Genomic DNA, 19,659 nt, shown 5'->3' with positions numbered 1-19,659 from the left:
TCCTCTGCGTAGCTAGGGGACGTAGGCATACCAGAGGCAAAAGACATGCGGGGTCGATGTACTGATCTAGCCGCTGTGATCTTTTCCTCTGGGCTGGTTGATGCTGTGGTTGGCTGTGCTGGCAGTTGTCTAGCAGCTGTAGTCTTTTCCTCTGGGCTGGGCTGTGCTGGAGTAGCTGATGTCAACGGTGGGTTCGGAACTTGACTCCGGGGAATGGCGCCAACAAACATAGTGACGATCCCACCACCCAGATCATTTCCTAGGACCACATCAGTTGGGAGACCATCCATGACGGCAACTTCTCGCAACTCTGGTCCAGCTCCCCAGTCCAGGTAGACTCTTGCCATGGGAACCGCTTTTTCTGTTCCGTCTGCCAGGGTGACCGTGGCAGTGCGACCCTGCAATACTGCAGCAGGATCTATAAGGTGGGGGCTCACCACAGTGATTGAGGCCCCAGAGTCTCTTAGGCCTTCTCCCTGCAGGGGTCCCACGTGGACTGGCTGCAGGTGCCTCCACATGTTGTGTAGGGGCTGTTTGGCCATGCAGGTGACTCTCTCCGCAGAGTGCACCTGTCTCTCGCCACACTCCATCGGACTGACTGGAGGGGGAACAGTCTCTGTAGGCTCATCTCCTCTCGTCAAACAAGCGATCCGGGCTCCAGCACTCGGATTTGGGGCACGAGTCTGGGGTGCTTGGGATGCAGGACAGTTCATCCTCAGATGTCCGATTTTCCCACAGCCGTAGCACTTCTTCTCCAGGCGTGGCACCGATGATCTCTGATCAGTTGCAGGGACGCTGCGGTGCGGTTGCTGGCCAAGAGCACCCGGGTTGGACGATGCTTGTCTTTGGGGGTGATGAGCTGAAGAGGGTGGTCCCCTTGGTGGTACAGTCTGTTGGAGCTGGCTGCTGGCGGGGCGCTTCTGCCCCCGTGGCCGAATTGCCACATATTTGTCGACTAATTGGGCAGCCATTTTTAAGCTGGGTGGCTCCCGATCTAGCACCCACTCCTTCACTTCTTGGGCGCACCTGCGGTAGAACTGCTCCCTGCAGATCAGGTCGATCAGTGCGTCCCATGTAGTGGCTTCCGAATCCTTCACCCACTTCACCACGTACTGCCGCAGCTGGGTGGCGAACTGCTCATGGGTGCTGCTAGGATTCTTGGGCAAGTCTCTGAACTTCTTCCTGTAAGACTCTGGAGTGATGAAGAATCGCTGGAGGAGGGCCTTCTCGACTTCGTCGTAGTTCCCACAGTCCGCCGTCGCCACTCCTCGATAGGCCTCCAAGGCCTCTCCATGCAGAGTGGGCACAAGGTGTCTCACCCACTCTGACTTGGGTAGATCATGTAGTTTACAAGTCCTCTCAAAGACTTGCAAATGTCCATCAATGTCCCCATCACTGTCTGCAAACTTGGCAAACTGAATACGTCCTGATCTGTGTACAACAGCTGACAACGGCTCCCGGGGTACCACGGCCTGTGGTGCCCGCTCATCACGCCACATCTGGATGATGATCAAGCGCTCTTGCTCCATTGCCCTTTCCCCCAATTCCGCTAGCCGATCTGCTAGGGTATCCGGGCCGCCCCCCCTGGGACGTTGGGATCCTGGCCCTGCTAGGGATTGCTGGGAAACATTGCTGCTGTGAGAGAGGGCGGGGCTTGTGGTTCTCACCGGTTCCTCACGAAGGTCCACTGTTGGGCCGTCCTCTGCGATGCTGACGCCGTCAGTGCTTTCCACCTCCGCCCGATGAGACTCCTCCCAGCTCCTGAGCGCCGCCTGCATGACGCTCCTGGACGCGTTGGAAGGGATATCCACACCCTTCCCCTGGCATACGATCTCCAGATCCTCCTTGGACATTCCGCTGAATTCCGCCATCTTGTGCGTTCTCCTGCGCTGCAGTTACTCCTCTCCTGAGTAACTCGGCTTCTCCAATCAGGTGATGAAAAGCCGCCTGGGATTATCCCACCACTATGCCACCAATTTCTGTGACAGGACGATACCGTACGGAAGCACTCGCAGCTTCCGCGTCCCGTTGACTGCGCACAGAATGGAAGGTCAAGCCGCACGAGGCCTGACCACATAGGGGATTCCCGCTTACCGTCAGTAACCGCCTGTTACTGACTCCACCCACTGCGTTGTGGGCGGGTTCTTGCTGCCACCACCAAACTCCTAACCTGCCGTGGCGTTTGGAACCACGGTTCTGCTCTGTATGTGCCGACGCACTGCTTTACCACACCTGTGTGGTGTCGACGAATCCCCACTAGCCACTTGCTAGGCCTCTACCGGTAGCTGGCGGAAGGCGGAGCTTGGAGACGTCAGGTGCTTCCCTGGACAGCCGGAGAACGGGGCTAGGTTTGGCCTAACCCTGTAGGTCACAAGATGAAGCAGTCTTGAGGCAAAGGTGTTTATTGCTCAAATAACCTTTAAAAAGGCTCCTCCCTATTGCTAGGGGCAACAGCATACAATCAAGATCTTTTCAGCAGAAGAAGATGTTACAATACACACTCCTATGGGCCAACTGCCCTTCTTTTATCCCTCTCCAAGACCCCCTTACCACAGGGGATAAGCCCGCCCTGTGGTGTACAACCAATCAATGTTTACCCATGAGCTGTGCATGCTCTGGTCTCATGCACACCTAACATTGTTCCCTATGGACAGTGGGGAGTGGTCGGTCTCCTTTGTCTCTCCCATCTGGGAGAGCAGGATACTCCCACGGTGCCGTTCAGTCTGGCTGGGGGGAGGCTTTCCCTCCTAAACTGACTTCCAGAAACCTGCCCGGGACCCCTCTCACTGCCTGCAGCCTGGATTTGGGCTCCAGAGCTGGGCAGCCGGGCTCCCCGGTCCAGGTTTCTTGGCACTATGGCTGATCTCCATGGAGCTCCAAGAAACCACTCAGCCTGTTTCATAGCTAAGCTGCTTCTCTCTCTCCCTGTACCTCTTGGAAATGTGAGGCTGGATGGGAAAACATTCCGTTTTTGGGGAAAAGGTCTGGGAGAATCCATCAGCCTGCACAGCTATGGATTCCCCCCTCCTGGGACACACAATCAAGTAAGTGCACTTTCTCTTTAAATATATTACATTTAAAATCACACTGTACATTGCTGAGCCTGTGCCTTGCACAGACTCTACATACTCAGGCACTGCAGTGCCTTCCCTAGCCCTGCAGCCTGGCTGCTAGGGCTCTCCCTCTCAGTGCTGGAGGTATGGGGCTGGCTTCCCCCATCCTCCAGCCTGCCTTCCTGCCTCTGGGGTTCCAGGGAGCTGGCTCTCCCTGTCCCCCCAGGGTGGCACTAACCAGTGGCCTCGCCGCACGCAGCGGCGCACCCCCCTGTACCTAAGCCCGGCGGCCCGGGACACTTGTCCCGGCCGCCGTGACTCTGGCTTTGTTGTAGCGCTGGGGCGCCGGGAGCGTAGCTCCCGGACCCCAGCGCTCATCAGCCTGCTCGCCCGCCTAATTCTGTGTAGGAAAAAAAAACTGTGTTCCCTAATGCACACCGAGTGAATAATATTACTATATAATAATAGTCAGATAATACGGAGATCTTAGTTGCGTATATCTGCAGATATAGGGTTAAGCCCCCAGGCCGATCGACAAGGCTTCTCCGTCACTGGGGGTCCCTAATGCTAGGTATGGGCCTGGGGTGCAGGACCCCACAATGTCGGCACAGGTCGGCCACCCCAGGTCAGCACACAGGTGAAAATTAATAGGGGTTAATAAGAAGCACAGAAGTGCTATGTAAGTGGTGTGATTAAAATAATATATACAAAGTGATAGGAAAAATAATAAGTGCTGCCTCCTCTCCCCCGGCGTGCACACTCTGCTGAGCGCGCCGGGGGCTGTCCTCCCTGCCGTGGTCTCCGGAGGGGTCCGGGACCACGGCACAGTTAAAAATACATTTTTTACACACTTTATACATCACGGCGCCTAGCGCCCAACATAATTCAAATATGGCGCCAAGCGCCCATTGTCCTTGCAAATGGCGCCGGGCACTAGGGATTAACCCCTTCAGTGCCAGGGCGGCCATTTGCCTCATGGCTGGGGCTCTCCGGCCACAAGTGGGTCCCCCCAGGAGGGTTCCGTATGCCTCCCCTGTGTTTTTGCCGCACCATGAACCGGGGGACCCCCCTAGCGGGGCCCCGGATTGTACTTACCACTGATGTCACCTTCAGGCTATTGTAAAGGGTGTGCTGCGATTGTGAACGCCAAGGCGCAGTGCCCCGCTGTACAACAACCTCTCAGGACGGTGGTCCTGCATCGGGGAAGTGGCTCTGGTGACCGCCCCCCCCCTAACTCCCATTGTGCAGGTATGCTGTTGCCCAAACAGCATACCGAAAATAATAAAGATTTAAAATAAACTGAAGAAAACTCTCTGCAGCTGCAGAGATGTGAATCCTCTCCTGAGGGCACTTTTTTCTAAACTGCCTGCGGGAGGGGCATAGAGGGGAGGAGCCAGCACATCCAGTTGAAGAAATTTAAAGTGCACAGGCTCCTCTGGACCCCGTCTATACCCCATCGTACTAGATTCACCCAATATACCTTATGGATGCTAGAGAAACAAACACTACACATGCTAGTATAAACTAAAGGTATCTTACAATAATACATGTAGTATAACTTCTATCGCAACTACACCTCTCATTTTGCACAGTTCTCCAATTCCAAATCATAATCTATGTTGTTTTCACCATTAACCATTACATCCAGTGCAGCCCATGGATCCAGCTTACACAATTAGTATGATCTATATGCAGTTTACTCAATATTCATATTCTTCCACAAGGTCTTGGAACGTGTCCTCTTCTCAGATATTACTGCAAAGTGACAATGAGCAAGGAGGATGGCTGTATAATACAGACTGGGGCAAGGTATGCAGGAAAGAATCCTTGGAGTAAACCGCAAACTGATAATACAGAATAAAACAACAGCATAGACGTCTTTACTATTCAGTTCAAATCCGCCTGTTTAGTAGACCGCTCTGTCTCTGCTGCCATTCCTCCAAATGCTTTATTCTTTGCTCTATTACTGTGTGCTCGTCTGCCAATCTCTACTGATGTAAGATCCCAGGATGAATCCAAATGGGAGCTTGGTTCTGGTGAGGCCTTGAAGGCTGAAGATTGGTCTGACATTTAGTATAGCCTTGCAAAATCTTCTGTAAGTATCCGTATCAAAGAGAATGCAGTTGCGGGCAGTGCAGTAGCGGTAGTTGAATCCTTTAGATTTTTAGGCTACACGATTGCTAGGGATCTGGAGTGGTGGGGACAACACTGACGGTATTGTGGGGAAAGCCCAGCAGAGGCTATACTTCTTACGCCAAGTTAGGAAGTTCAAACTGCCGCAGGAACTCCTGGTGCTCTTCTACTCAGCTATTATCCAATCTGTTATCTGCACCTCGATAATAGTGTGGTTTGGCTCGGCCTCAACTCATGACAGCAACAGACTACAGCGAATAGTGGGGGCAGCAGAAAAAATAAGATTTTAAACCTACCGGTAAATCTTTTTCTCCTAGTCCGTAGAGGATGCTGGGGACTCCGTAAGGACCATGGGGGATAGACGGCTCCGCAGGAGACATGGGCACTGTAAAGCTTTAGAATGGGTGTGCACTGGCTCCTACCTCTATGCCCCTCCTCCAGACCTCAGTTATGACCGTGCCCAGAGGAGACTGACAGTACGAGGAAAAGGATTTTGTTATTTAAGGGCGAGATACACACCAGCCCACACCATACACACCGTACAACATGGTATACAATAACCAGTTAACAGTATGAACAAAACAGCATCAGCCAGAGGCCGATCTCAACTGTAACTTAACCCTTAAGTATGCAATAACTATATACAAGTCTTGCAGAATGTTTTCCGCACTGGGACGGGCGCCCAGCAGCCTCTACGGACTAGGAGAAAAAGATTTACCGGTAGATTTAAAATCTTATTTTCTCTTACATCCTAGAGGATGCTGGGGACTCCGTAAGGACCATGGGGATTATACCAAAGCTCCAAAACGGGCGGGAGAGTGCGGATGACTCTGCAGCACCGATTGAGCAAACATGAGGTCCTCACCAGCCAGGGTATCAAACTTGTAGAATTTGGCAAAAGTGTTTGACCCCGACCAAGTAGCTGCTCGGCAAAGCTGTAATGCCGAGACGCCTCGGGCAGCCGCCCAAGAAGAGACCACCTTCCTAGTGGAATGGGCCTTTACCGAATCTGGTACCGGCAATCCAGCCGTAGGATGAGCCTGCTGAATCGTGTTACAGATCCAGCGAGCAATAGTCTGCTTAGAAGCAGGAGTGCCAACCTTGTTGGCTGCATACAGGACAAACAGTGCCTCTGTTTTCCTAACCGTAGCCGTTCTGGGTCAATAATCTTTAAGGCCCTGACTACATCAAGGGACTTGGAATTCTCCAAGGCCCCGTAGCCACAGGCCCACAATAGGTTGGTTCATATGAAATGACGAAACCACTTTAGGCAGAAATTGAGGACGAGTCCTCAACTCTGCCCTATCCGCATGGAAAACCAGATAGGGGCTATTGAAAGACAAGGCCGCCAATTCGGACACCCGCCTCGCAGATGCCAAGGCCAATAACATGACCACTTTCCAAGTGAGAAACTTCGATTCAACTGTTTGAAGCGGTTCAAACCAGTGTGACTCAAGGAAACTGAACATCACGTTAAGGTACCATGGTGCCACTGGGGGCACCAAAAGTGGTTGGATGTGCAACACTCCTTATACAAAAAACTGGACTTCTGTGAGAGAAGCCAATACCTTCTGAAAGAATATGGATAAGGCAGAAATCTGCACCTTAACGGAGCCTAACTTTCGGCCCATATCCACTCCTGTCTGTAGAAAATGGATAAAACATCCTAGTTGGACATCCTCAGTAGGAGCATTCTTGGCTTCACACCAAGACACGCATTTTCTCCCGAAACGGTGATAGTGATTCGCCGTAACATCTTTTCTAGCTTTAATAAGAGTAGGAATGATCTGGAATACCCTTTTAGCTAGGCTTTGGTGTTCAACCGCCATGCCGTTCAACGTAACCACGGTAGGTCTTGGAACACGCACAGCCTCTATAATAGCAGGTCCACCCTGAGAGGAAGGGACCCCTGAAGATCTGCATACCAGGCCCTTCGAGGCCATTCTGGAACAATGAGTATCGTCTGTACTCTTGTTCGTCTTATAATTCTCAATATTTTTGAGATGAGAGGAAGTGGAGGCAACACATAGACCGACTGAAACACCCACGGTGTCACCAGGGCGTCCACCGCCGCTGCCTGAGGGTCCCTCGACCTGGACAATACATCCGAATCTTCCTGTTGAGGCGTGATGCCATCATGTCTATTTGAGGAAGTCCCCAACGACTTGTCACTTCTGTAAAGCCTTCCTGATGAAGTTTCCACTCTCCTGGATGGAGATCGTGTCTGCTGAGGAAGTCTGCTTCCCAGTTGTCTGGAATGAAGACCGCTGACAGTTTGCTTACATGATTTTCCGCCCAGCGAAGAATCCTGTTGGCTTCTGCCATTACTGCTCTGCTTTTTGTCCCGCCCTGGCGGTTCACATGCGCCACTGCCGTGACGTTGACTGATTGGATCAGAACAGGTAGGTTGCGAAGAACATTCTCCGCTTGTTTGAGGCCGTTGTAAATGGCCCTTAATTCCAGCACACTGATGTGTAGGCAAGCCTCTTGGCTTGACCGTATTCCCTAAAAAAAAATTCCCTGTGTGACTGCTCCCCATCCTCGGAGGCTTGCGTCCATGGTCACAAGAACCCAATCCTAGTGCAGAACCTGCGACCCTCTAGAAGGTGAGTACACTGGAGCCACCACAGGAGAGAGAGAGAGAGAGAGACCCTGGCCCGGGGGGACCAGGGCAATCTTCCAATGCATGTGCAGGTGGGACCCTGACCACTTGTCCAGAAGGTCCCACTGAAAAGTCCCTGTAGAATGACCTCGTAGGCCGCCACCATCTTTCCTAATACATGAGTGCTTTGATGAACTGACACTCTTTTTGGCTTTAACAGGTCTCTGACCATGTTCTGGAGTACTTGGGCTTTTTTCTCTGGGAGAAAGACCTTTTGTTTTTCTGTGTCCAGAATCATGCCCAGAAACGACAGTTGAGTTGTTGGAACCAACTGCGACTTTGGTAGATTTAGGATCCAGCCGTGTTGTTGTAGTATTCTCAGGGAGAGAGATACGCTTTGCAACAATCTTTCCCTTGAACTCGCCTTTATTAGGAGATCGTCCAAGTACGGGATAATTGTGACGCCTTGCTTGCGCAGGAGCACCATCAATTCCGCCATTAACTCGTCGGGGCCGTGGAACGCCCATACGGCAATGCCTGAAATTGGTAAGAACAATCCTGTACAGCGAATCTCAGGTACGCCTGATGAGGAGGATATATGGGGACATGAAAGTATGCATCCTTTATGTCTAGTGACACCATAAAAACTCCCCCTTCCAGGCTGGAGATCACTGCCCGGAGAGATTCCATCTTGAATTTGAACCTTTTCAGATATAGGTTCAGGGATTTTTAGATTCAGAATGGGCCTGACCGAGCTATCCGGTTTCGGGACCACAAAAAAGCTTGAATAAAACCCCTTCCACTGTTGTATCAGGGGAACCTTGAAATCACTTACTGATGAAACAGTTTCTGTATGGCAGCTGCCACTGTCTTCCTCTCTGGGAAGGAAATTGTCAAGACCGATTTGAAAAATCGGTGAGGAGGCACATCTTCGAATTCTAGTTTGCATCCCTGGGATACAATCTCTACCACCCAAGGATCCAAGTCTGACTGAACCCAGACTCGGCTGCAGAGTCGAAGACGTGCCCCCCACTGGCGCGGACTCCCTCAGCGGAGCCCCAGCGTCATGCAGTGGATTTTCCAGAGGACGGGGAGGCTTTTTGTCCCTGGGAACTAGCCGTAGGAGGCGGTTTTCCCTCTACCTCCACCTCTGGCGAGGAAGGAAGAGTCCCGACCCTTTCTGGACTTATGCGACCTAAAGGACTGCCTCTGATATTGAGGTGTTTTTCTTTGCTGTGGGGAAACATAAGGCAAAAAAGATTTACCCGCGGTAGCTGTGGTAACCAGATCCGCGAGGCCCTCCCAAAATAAAACTTCACCCTTGTAAGGCAAAGCCTCCAAATGTCTTTTTGAATCAGCATCACCTGACCATTGGCTGGTCCACAGGGACCGTCCAGCAGAAATTGCCATAGCATTGGCTCTTGCACCCAACAGCCCAATATCTCTCACAGCTTCTCTAATATATAATGCTGCGTCTTTAATGTGACCCAAGGTCAACAAAAAGGCATCTTTATCTAGGGTATCAATGTCAGATGACAAGGTATCTGCCCATGCTGCAGCTGCGCTACCCACCCATGCCGACGCTACTGCCGGCCTTAGTAGGGCACCCGTATGTGTATAAATCGATTTTAAGGTAGTTTCCTGTCTGCGATCAGCAGGATCCTTGAGGGCTGCCGTATCTTTTGACAAGTGCGTTAAAGCCTTGTTTACCGTGGGTGGGGAATCCCACCGTAACCTGTCCTGGGAGTGGAAAAGTTATGCCATAATAATTCTCATGGGAATCTGCAGTTTCTTATCTGGAGTTTCCCAAACTTTTCAAACTGGGCGTTCAGCTCGTGAGATGGGGGAAAATTTACCTCAGGTTTAATTTCCTTAAACATGCAGACCCGTATGTCAGGGACAGAGGGGTCCTTAGTGATATGCAAAACATCTTTTATTGCAGCAAACATATATTGAATACTCTTGGCCACCCTTGGGTGCAACTTAGCATCATCATCGTCGACACTGGAGTCGGAATCCGTGTCGGTATCAGTGTCTACTATCTGTGAAAGGTGACGTTTCTGAGACCCCGAAGGGCCCCGTGACACAGTCAAAGCTATGGATTGACTCCCTGCTTTTTCCTTGGACTCAGCTTTGTCCAATCTTTTGTGTTTAAAACATTCCACATATCCATCCAATCAGGTGTCGGCGGCGCCGACATAGACACCACAATCATCTGCTCTGCATCCTCCCTAGATGAGTTTTCCACCTCAGACATGTCGAGACACACGTACTGATACCTCCACACACACTGTGATACCTAATATTATGGGGACTGACCCACAATAAGGCCCTTAGGAGAGACAGAGAGAGAGTATGCCAGCACACACCCAGCGCCGCTGTACACTGAGACAAAAATCCCAGTCCGTCAGCGCTTTTTATATACATGTGTAAAACACTATTTTTCACAAATTTTTGCGCCAAATAACGTGCCCCCCCCCCCCCCCCCCCCCTCATTTTGACCCTCTGTACTAGGTAACAGCAGGGGAGAGTCCGGGGCCGCTTCTCTGCAGCATGCTGAGGAGAAAATGGCGCTGGTTAGTGCTGGATTATCAAGCTCCGCCCCCCGACGGCGGGCTTCGGTCCCGCTCTAAATCTTTATACTGGCAGGGGATTTGGATTTATATAGCCTCTACAGTATATATAAGTACTTTGCCAGTGTTATCTGAGGTATATTTATGCTGCCCAGGGCGCCCCCCCTGCGCCCTGCACCCTTACTGTGGTGCCTGTGTGTGTGAGCTGGGAGCAATGGCGCGCAGTGCTACCACTGCGCGTTACCTCATGAAGATCTGAAGTCTTCTGCCGCCTTTGAAGTCTTCTTTCTTCTTATACTCTTATACTCACCTGGCGGCGCGGCTCTGGGACGAACTACAGGGTGAGACCTGTGTTCCGACTCCCTCTGGAGCTAATGGTGTCCAGTAGCCTAAGAAGCAGAGCCTATCATTTAAGTAGGTCTGCTTCTCTCCCCTCAGTCCCACGAAGCAGGGAGCCTGTTGCCAGCAGTGCTCCCTGAAAATAATAAACCTAACAAAAGCTTTTTCAGAGAAACTCAGGAGAGCTCCCCTGTAGTGCACCCAGTCTCCTTTGGGCACAGGATCTAACTGAGGTCTGGAGGAGGGGCATAGAGGGAGGAGCCAGTGCACACCCATTCTAAAGCTTTACAGTGCCCATGTCTCCTGCGGAGCCGTCTATCCCCCATGGTCCTTACGGAGTCCCCAGCATCCTCTAGGACGTAAGAGAAAATCATAGGGACAAATCTCCCGACGATTGAGGATATATATCAGGCAAGGGTTTCTAAGCTGGCGGAAAGGATCATCAGTGATGACTCCCACCCCGCTTACGACATGTTCAGAAGGCTGCCGTCAGGGAGGCGGTACGGCTCGCAACTGGTGAGAACCGCCAGGCACAGGAAGTTTTTTCCCCAAGCAACTACCCTAATAAATTCGATGGGCGCCTAGCCCATTCCATTTGCAATTCAACCTGGCACATGTATCTACAAACCTATCATGCTGCTCTTCCCCATGTGTGTTATGGTCTTGTTATGTATGTATACTGTCTGAGATCAGAAACAAATTCCTTGTGTATTGTGTATTGGGCACTGATATACTTGGCAATAAAGTGATTCTGATTGTGAATGCATATAGTATAATTGTTTGATGTGCATTATTGACTGGAGGTTTGATGTGCAGTAATTTTCTGGAGGTCTTGGATGCACGATGGATGAACTACGGGTAATTGGGATCTTTGTTGCATATCCGGTGGAGCTGCCACAACCTTCAGTACTTATTGTCATACGTCTTCAGACTGATCCCCACCGTCACTGGTGTCTGGATCCTACTTGATTACAAATTTATTCAGCTTCCCCTGCACATCCCTAATGGTCTAAGCCAGAGGTTCTCAAACTCGGTCCTCGGGGGCCCACACAGTGCATGTTTTGCAGGTCTCCTCACAGAATCGCAAGTAAAATAATTAGCTCCACCTGTGGACCTTTGAAAAGGCTGCTTGATTTTTCAGTTTTCTCAGTTTACGGATCCGTCACCCAGAAAAGAATATAGACGTCCACAGGAGCCATCGCAAAGTACTACACAGACTTGCATCCTGGGTCGATGAACCAGCTTATATCTGAAAGGTGCGACTCGGGTCTTGATGACCCGGGTCACGCCTAAAAGAAATTAATTGGCTGGGGACAGTAGTGCTTGGAGATGACATCATCTCCAAGCTCCCACTGAAATCTAGAAGACTCGGGTCCGGTGTGAAGGGTGACGACCCGGGAATAACCGGGGTCATCACCCATGTGTGAAAGGGGTAAGCTTCAAACCGTGCTCTGTGTCCTGGGCCCGAGCATTGAAGCTGGGGTTTTATGTCTGAAAGGGGTATGAGTGCGGATTCGGAATAGTACCCCTGCACGAGCGCAGTGCGATCGCAGCACATGCACAGTCTGCCAATAATCACTCAGTTGCGTGAACATTGGCAAAGCGAACAAACATGAGTTAGGCCCTAAAATTGATAATACACATCATAAGCGCAGTCACGTACCAGAGAGTGGCCTACTGGCAGAAGCCATCTACAGCCATCTCAATGGTACACAACCACTGCTGGCTTACTTACTTATTAATTATGGATTTAAATACAACACTATTAAGCACTCATCGCTCTGTACAATTTCTACAAATTCCTACACCTGTTTGAACAGCAAGGAATAACAGGGTGGCAGCCAGTAGGATTTAAAAGGAATGTATATTTACATAAGAGAACTGTCCACGTTACCAACTTAAAATGCTTTGGGACTTTGAATGAACTGTATTAGTCTGTGAAATAAGTGTCAGCTTACAACCTAATTACCATAAATAACCTATAAGAAATTGAAATAGCTGGTAATAAAACTGAATAGATAACAGGTTTACATATGAAGCCAAATAACTTTCATCAGACGTAAGCTTGTACTTACTCACGTGAGACTGTAATCATTCATTTCCATATAATATCCACAGTAATAATTTGATGACGTTAACATATCCTCTCTAGAAGTACTACAAGTCCACAGCGACAAATGTCACTTACTGTCATCCACAGCTGGGTCTACATATGGTTTAATGCAAAATCGCTTCTGTATCTGGCTCTCCTCAAAATCCACCTGGGTGAAACAGCGGTAAGAGTAAGAGACAGAGGTTAGGGTCAGGGAAATTGTGCCAGAAAATATGGCTATATAAGTATAAAACCCCCATGGGTGTGAGAGTGTGTGACGTGGGAGGAATATGAGTGTTCCACATTGGAGCAAGTGGTGTGATAGAAAAAACAAATCTCTTCAGAAATAGGAATAAGACAGCCAAGTAACAGAATTGGGGTGCTGAATTAAGGCCCTCATTCCGAGTCGTTCGCTCGGTAATTTTCTTCGCATCGCAGCGTTTTTCTGCTTAGTACGCATGCGCAATGTTCGCACTGCGACTGCGCCAAGTAATTTTGCTATGAAGATAGTTTTTTTACTCACGGCTTTTTCTTCGCTCCGGCGATCGTAATGTGATTGACAGGAAATGGGTGTTACTGGGCGGAAACACGGCGTTTTATGGGCGTGTGGATAAAAACGCTACCGTTTTTCCAGAAAAAACGCGGGAGTGGCTGGAGAAACGGGGGAGTGTCTGGGCGAACGCTGGGTGTGTTTGTGACGTCAAACCAGGAACGACAAGCACTGAACTGATCGCAGATGCCGAGTAAGTCTGAAGCTACTCTGAAACTGCTAAGTAGTTTGTAATCGCAATATTGCGAATACATCGTTCGCAATTTTAAGAAGCTAAGATTCACTCCCAGTAGGCGGAGGCTTAGCGTGTGTAACTCTGCTAAAATCGCCTTGCGAGCGAACAACTCGGAATGAGGGCCTAAGTTCCTAGGCATCCTAGGCAGTGTTGCGAATTGAGACAGCATGAGATAGAAGTTCCAAAAGAGAAGGCAATATAAAACGGACTATACAAATAAAGCAAGTTCCAAGGATTGTGCACAGTACTGCTAAATGTATATGTCCATTAGTGGATGATGAGAGTGTAAGTAGATGCTAAACAACAGCGATTTAGAGATTGATTGATTGATTAATTGATTAATTAGTTACAGCTTGAGTTAGGAAGGAATGAAAATACCAGGGCATGGCAGTGCGAGGCTGCTGGGTTAATGTGTAGCTCTTTCACCGCTTAACATAGCTGGTTTACCCGTAGGCATTTTATTGTACCGAGGACAACAGGTACTTCTATGGATTCGGAATCACTTAGGCAAATAGCTGGAAGGTACAACTGTATTCTATTGTTACAACGCAAACACACAGAAAAAAAACACTGCAATCACTAATACAGTAAGTGCCAGGTGGCTCGCTACATGAATAACCTACTGAACAACCCTAACTTGGGATGGCATATTCACCAAGTTCACTTGGAGCAATAATCCAGCTGCTGTGTACCACATTCCATCCCAATAGGATAGGGGCCTAGTCCAGGATCTTCACGCTTCTCTGAAGTATATAGACTGACAATGTCCATTGAAGCGTTGAAGATCCAATCTCTGGCAAACAGAAGCCTTGACCCCACTAACCAGTATTGTTCTGAAGAACAGAGAGCGCTTCCAGTTTAACCCCGCTCCAGTTTCCATAGCTGTGTGAATTTTGTAGTGCTTGGTTTAAATAGGCATTGCCAATCAGACTGGCTACTTGACCACTAATCGAGGGACTGTCAGCCATATGTATATCAGTACACCTGCTATTGTAGAAAATGCCCAGACAGATCTCACAAGGTCTGATCCATTTCAGAGAAAGGTTGACTCCCAGTTCTTAGGGGTCTATTCATGAAGCAGTGAAAACTGTGGAGAAGTGAGCCAGTGGAGAAGAACCAATCAGCATTAAAGTAACATTTATAATTTGCATACTATAAAATCACACAGAGCAGCTGATTGGTTGCCATGGGCAACTTTTCCACTGGCTCATTTCTCCACTCTTTTCCCTGCTTCATGAATAGACCCCTTAATCCGTTATACCACATTTAGGGGTCTATTTACTAAGCCTTGGAGAGAGATAAAGTGGACGGAGATAAAGTACCAGCCAATCAGCTCATACAGATGTGTCCTCTTGCATCCTTGCTGCAGTCACACTAAACAGCCCTTGAAGTTGCGCCATGCCATGGCGGGACTCAGTAGCGCAGAGCGTATTTTTTGCGTTTTTTTCCCACAAAATGCGTCTTAGATGCAAAGTAGTATATTAGGACGGGATCAGTATGAAATACCTACAATCAAAATCCCGAAGTCCCGACAATTGACTGATGGTCAAAATACCGACAAACTGAAAATACCGACATTCAAAATACCGACAAGGGCAAAATACAGACATTTAAAATGTTGACGGGTCAAAAAGTCGACAAGTTTTTCATTGCTTTTTGGTGTGTATGTCGACATAGGTCAACATGGACACCGTATAAGTGTACCGCGTCCCCTCGTATGGCACGCTGCGCTTGCCCTCCAAGTCCACTGGGATGGTAAATTCTGACCAAGTTTGTTTCAATGAAAAACTTGTGTCAACTTTTTGACCTGTCGACATTTTAAATGTCGGTATTATGATGTCGACATAGGTCAACATGGACACCGTATACGTGTACCGCGCCCCTTCGTATGGTACGCTGCGCTTGCCCTCCAAGTCCACTGGGATGGTAAATGATGACCAAGTTTGTTTCAATGAAAAACTTGTGTCAACTTTTTGACCTGTCGACATTTTAAATGTCGGTATTATGACCTTGACTGTATTTTAAATGTCAGTATTTTGACCATGTCAGAATTTTGACCCTGTTGGGATTTTGACTGTCGGTCAATGGTTGTCGGCATTTTGACCATCGGGATTTTGATTGTAGGTAAATTGACCGCATCCCATTAGGATACACAAGCAGCTTCTGTTGATTAAAATGATATGCAGCAGGCCTATATTCTGTGTTTGACTGCGACTGTATTTGCATACAAAATGCTCTGCTACAGTGTTTTCATGGAACACGTGGCATTTCGGATGCAGATAGAGCAGCAATTACACACAGAATATAGGTATGCTGCATATCATTTTAATCAGCAGAAACTGCATGTGCGTCCTGTTACATGACTTTGCATCTAAGGCAAAATACACAAAAAAATACACTTGGTGCTACCGAGTCATACGCCACTCATGCCTTATGTGTAACGCGACTTGTAGCGCATAGAGCAAAGCTATAAGAGGACACCTCTGTAACTGTCATTTTTTCAAACACACCCTGTAACATGACAGTTAGGAGCTGAATGGCTGGTACTTTATCTCCATCCACGGCTTAGTAAATAGAGATCTTAAAATCATTACTGTACGTGCTTTTTTGTACCATTGCTGTATGAATGATCATCTGTCCAGTTACTTTCTTGTTATATTATTTAAATATTTCAAAATAGGAAGGAGCTACTCTTTTTATACATCCTTTCTGTGGTAAGCAAAATTATTATTGTGTTTACCCAACTGCCACATATGTAATTATACTCCATGTAACTGCTTCGGTGCCCAACAGCACAGTGGGCGCTGTCCCTTAGAGTACGTACCTAGGGGGTCATTCCGAGTTGTTCACTCGCTAGCAGTTTTTAGCAACCGTGCAAACGCTATTCCGCCGCCCACTGGGAGTGTATTTTAGCTTAGCAGAAGTGTGAACGAAAGAATCGCAGAGCGGCAAAGTTTTTTGTGCAGTTTTAGAGTAGCTCAAAACCTACTCAGCGCTTGCGATCTCTGCAGTCTATTCAGTTCCAGTTTTGATGTCACAAACACGCCCTGCGTTCGACCAGCCATGCCTGCGTTTTTCCTGGCACGCCTGCGTTTTTTTCGAACACTCCCTGAAATGGTCAGTTGACATCCAGAAATGCCCACTTCCTGTCAATCACTGTGCGGCCAGCAGTGCGACTGAAAAGCTTTGCTAGACCTTGTGTGAAACTACATCGTTCGTTGCATTAGTATGACACGAGTGCGCATTGCGCCGCATACGCATGCACAGAAGTGCAGTTTTTTTGCCTGATCGATGTACAGCGAACGAATGCAGCTAGCGATCAACTCGGAATGAACCCCCTAACACAACTTTATAATAAAGGAATCCTAGTAATTAAAGGCTTTGGAAATGAGGAGAATAACATGAATGTGTCTATAATGTGCCAGCCCAAACCTAATTACGCCTCTGCTTACTGGCTGGAAGAGAAACATGGCTGGCAAGAGAAACTGGATTCAAAAAGATGAAAGCTGAGAAAGGACAACCACAACAATATAGCTATAAAAGACATATAAACAAGGCAAAGAAGAAGACAGCAAGGACTTGCAGCAGGGTGACTATGTGAGACCTCAGTCTACAAATAGGGGGATGTACTGAGTAATGGGGGTCATTCCGAGTTGTTCGCTCGCTAGCTGCTTTTAGCAGCATTGCACACGCTAGGCCGCCGCCCTCTGGGAGTGTATCTTAGTTTAGCAGAATAGCGAACGAAAAATTAGCAAAACTGCTACTAAATACTTCTTAGCAGTTTCTGAGTAGCTCCAGACCTACTCCTAGATTGCGATCAGCTCAGTCCATTTAGTTCCTGGTTTGACATCACAAACATGCCCTGCGTTCGGCCAGCCACTCCCCCGTTTTTCCCTGACACGCCTGCGTTTTTTTGCAAACGCCGGGAAAACGCTGAGTTGCCTCCCAGAAACGCCCCTTTCCTGTCAATCATTTACCGAACAGCAGTGCAACTGAAAAGCGCCGCAGAAGCCACAGCAAAACTGCTAAGTTTTGTGTTAAATAACTTAGCGCATGCGCCCTGCGTGCCTTGCGCATGCGCAATTTGCAATAAAACGCAGCATAGTGAAAATTGGCAATGGGCGAACAACTCAGAATGACCCCCAATGTGAGCCAGAATACAAACCACTTTGCTAATGACGCTGGCAATGTAGTGTAGGTCACTGCTGAAAGCAGAAGAGATGCGGGAGAAGAGAGTCACAGTCTGTGGCAGAGAGCGGCAGATGTCTCCTATACATACAGCATTGTACACGGTCTGCAAATAGAAAAGGATGGTTGTAGAGAGAAGTTGACTCTAGTCATAAACCGAGGAGTAAATCTGATAAATGACAGAAGAGGGCAGTGACTTACCTTGTAGAGCGCCTGCCAGTCTGACACCTTGGTGTTGGAGAGTGTCATGCGCTTCAGTATCAGCTGATGGGAAAAAAACAGCAAAGGATGGAATAATAATCAGAAAGGATAGAAATGCCAAAGCTAATAGGCTTGTAAGCATCATAAGAGTCCATGTTGAATACCATTCATCAAAACAGGCACCTCCCTGATATAAAAGTGCAGTCACTACAAAGCAATACATTTCCATTTAGTTGTTTGTAGCAAAATAATAAATAGAGACAAAATGCAGAACTAACATTTCATGTCCAATATAAAGAAATGTTGCATTTAGCAACTGGAATTGTTTTATTCTGTATATAGAAAATAAGTTACTTGTTGCTTAGAATTCAAAAAGTTGCATGTTCTAGTCACAGCCCTAACAAATGAAAAGAGGATTTTAATTACCTACCGGTAAATCCTTTTCTCGTAGTCCATAAGGGATACTCGGAACACTGAATTATGATGGGTAAAGATGGGGTCCAAAGGAGCCGGTGCACTTTAAATTTCTTCAACAGGGTGTGCTGGCTCCTCCCTTCTATTCCCTCCCTCACAGCTCAGTCAAGGAAAACTGTGCAGGAAGTAGAAGACATACTTGAGAGGAGGAAACATAACTAGACCCAAGTGGTGAGAGTAACGAACCAGCAAACAGCAACAACAAAACTAGCAACCGCTAGTGAAACCAGAAAACAGCAACAGCAGAAAGTAACAACTTCACAGAAGAACAAAAACTTGCAGGAAAGTGAAGCACAGAGGCGGGCGCCCAGTATCCCTTATCGACTACAAGAAAAGGATTTACTGGTAGGTAATTAAAATCCACTTTTTCCTATCATCCATAAGGGATACTGGGAACACTGAATTACGATAAGGGCGTCACAAAGCTCCCAAAACGGATGGGAACGTGCTGAGTCGCCTCCTTGAAGAGTATCCTCCATGGCCAGGCTTTCAAACCTGTAGAACTTGACAAATGTGTTTTTCCCCGACCAGATAGCGGCCCAGCATAGTTGCAAAGCCGACACACCACAGGCAGCCACCCAGGAAGAACCCACAGACCTGGTAGAGTGGGCCTTGACAGACCTAGGAACAGATAAGGCCGCCGAAGCATAGGCCTGTTGAATAGTAAACCTAATCCAACGGGTGATGGATTGCTTGGAAGCAGGAAGACCTTTCTTGCGAGCGTCATAAAGGACAAACAAGGAATCCAACTTTCGGACAGTCGCAGTCCTCTTGACATAAATCCTCAGGGCTCGCACCACATCCAAGAGAGGCAGTGCTTGAGGAAGAAAGGAAGTGGTCGAAGCCACCGGAACCACAATAGGCTGATTTAGGTGGAACGCAGAGACCACCTTCAACAGAAACTGTTGAAGAATCCTGAGCTCTGCCCTGTCTGCATGAAAGACCAGGTAGGGATTCCTACAGGACAAAGCACCCAGCTCTGAAACCCGCCTAGCGGAAGCCAAGGCTAAGAGCATCACCATCTTCCACGTGAGGAATTTGTCTTCCACTGACATCAGAGGCTCAAACCAAGAGGACTGAAGGAATGTCAGAACCACGTTGAGATCCCAAGGAGCCGTGGGCGGCACAAAGGGAGGTTGAATATGCAGGACCCACTGCAGGAACGTCTGTACCTCAGTCAGAGCAGCCAATTTCTTCTGGAAGAAAATGGACACAGCCA

General features: G+C 48.4%; 1 protein-coding gene across 8 annotated transcripts in view; it reads right to left on the bottom strand.

The window, feature by feature from the left end:
- MSH5 (mutS homolog 5) overlaps positions 1 to 19,659 on the bottom strand; it is a 419,392-nt gene that overhangs the window by 139,004 nt on the left and 260,729 nt on the right. For all 8 annotated transcript variants that reach the window (XM_063938069.1, XM_063938065.1, XM_063938070.1 and 5 more), the window contains 3 exons: positions 17,967 to 18,029; positions 17,743 to 17,871; positions 12,889 to 12,961 (listed from right to left, as the gene is read on the bottom strand). In XM_063938069.1, coding sequence (XP_063794139.1) covers positions 12,889 to 12,961; positions 17,743 to 17,871; positions 17,967 to 18,029 — 265 coding nt within the window. The remainder of the gene's footprint in view (positions 1 to 12,888; positions 12,962 to 17,742; positions 17,872 to 17,966; positions 18,030 to 19,659) is intronic.

The sequence above is a fragment of the Pseudophryne corroboree genome, chromosome 8 (assembly GCF_028390025.1).
Source record: "Pseudophryne corroboree isolate aPseCor3 chromosome 8, aPseCor3.hap2, whole genome shotgun sequence".
Taxonomy (NCBI): Eukaryota; Metazoa; Chordata; class Amphibia; order Anura; family Myobatrachidae; genus Pseudophryne; species Pseudophryne corroboree.
Note: the sequence above shows the minus strand (reverse complement) of the source record. Positions and strands in the feature narration are given on the sequence as shown.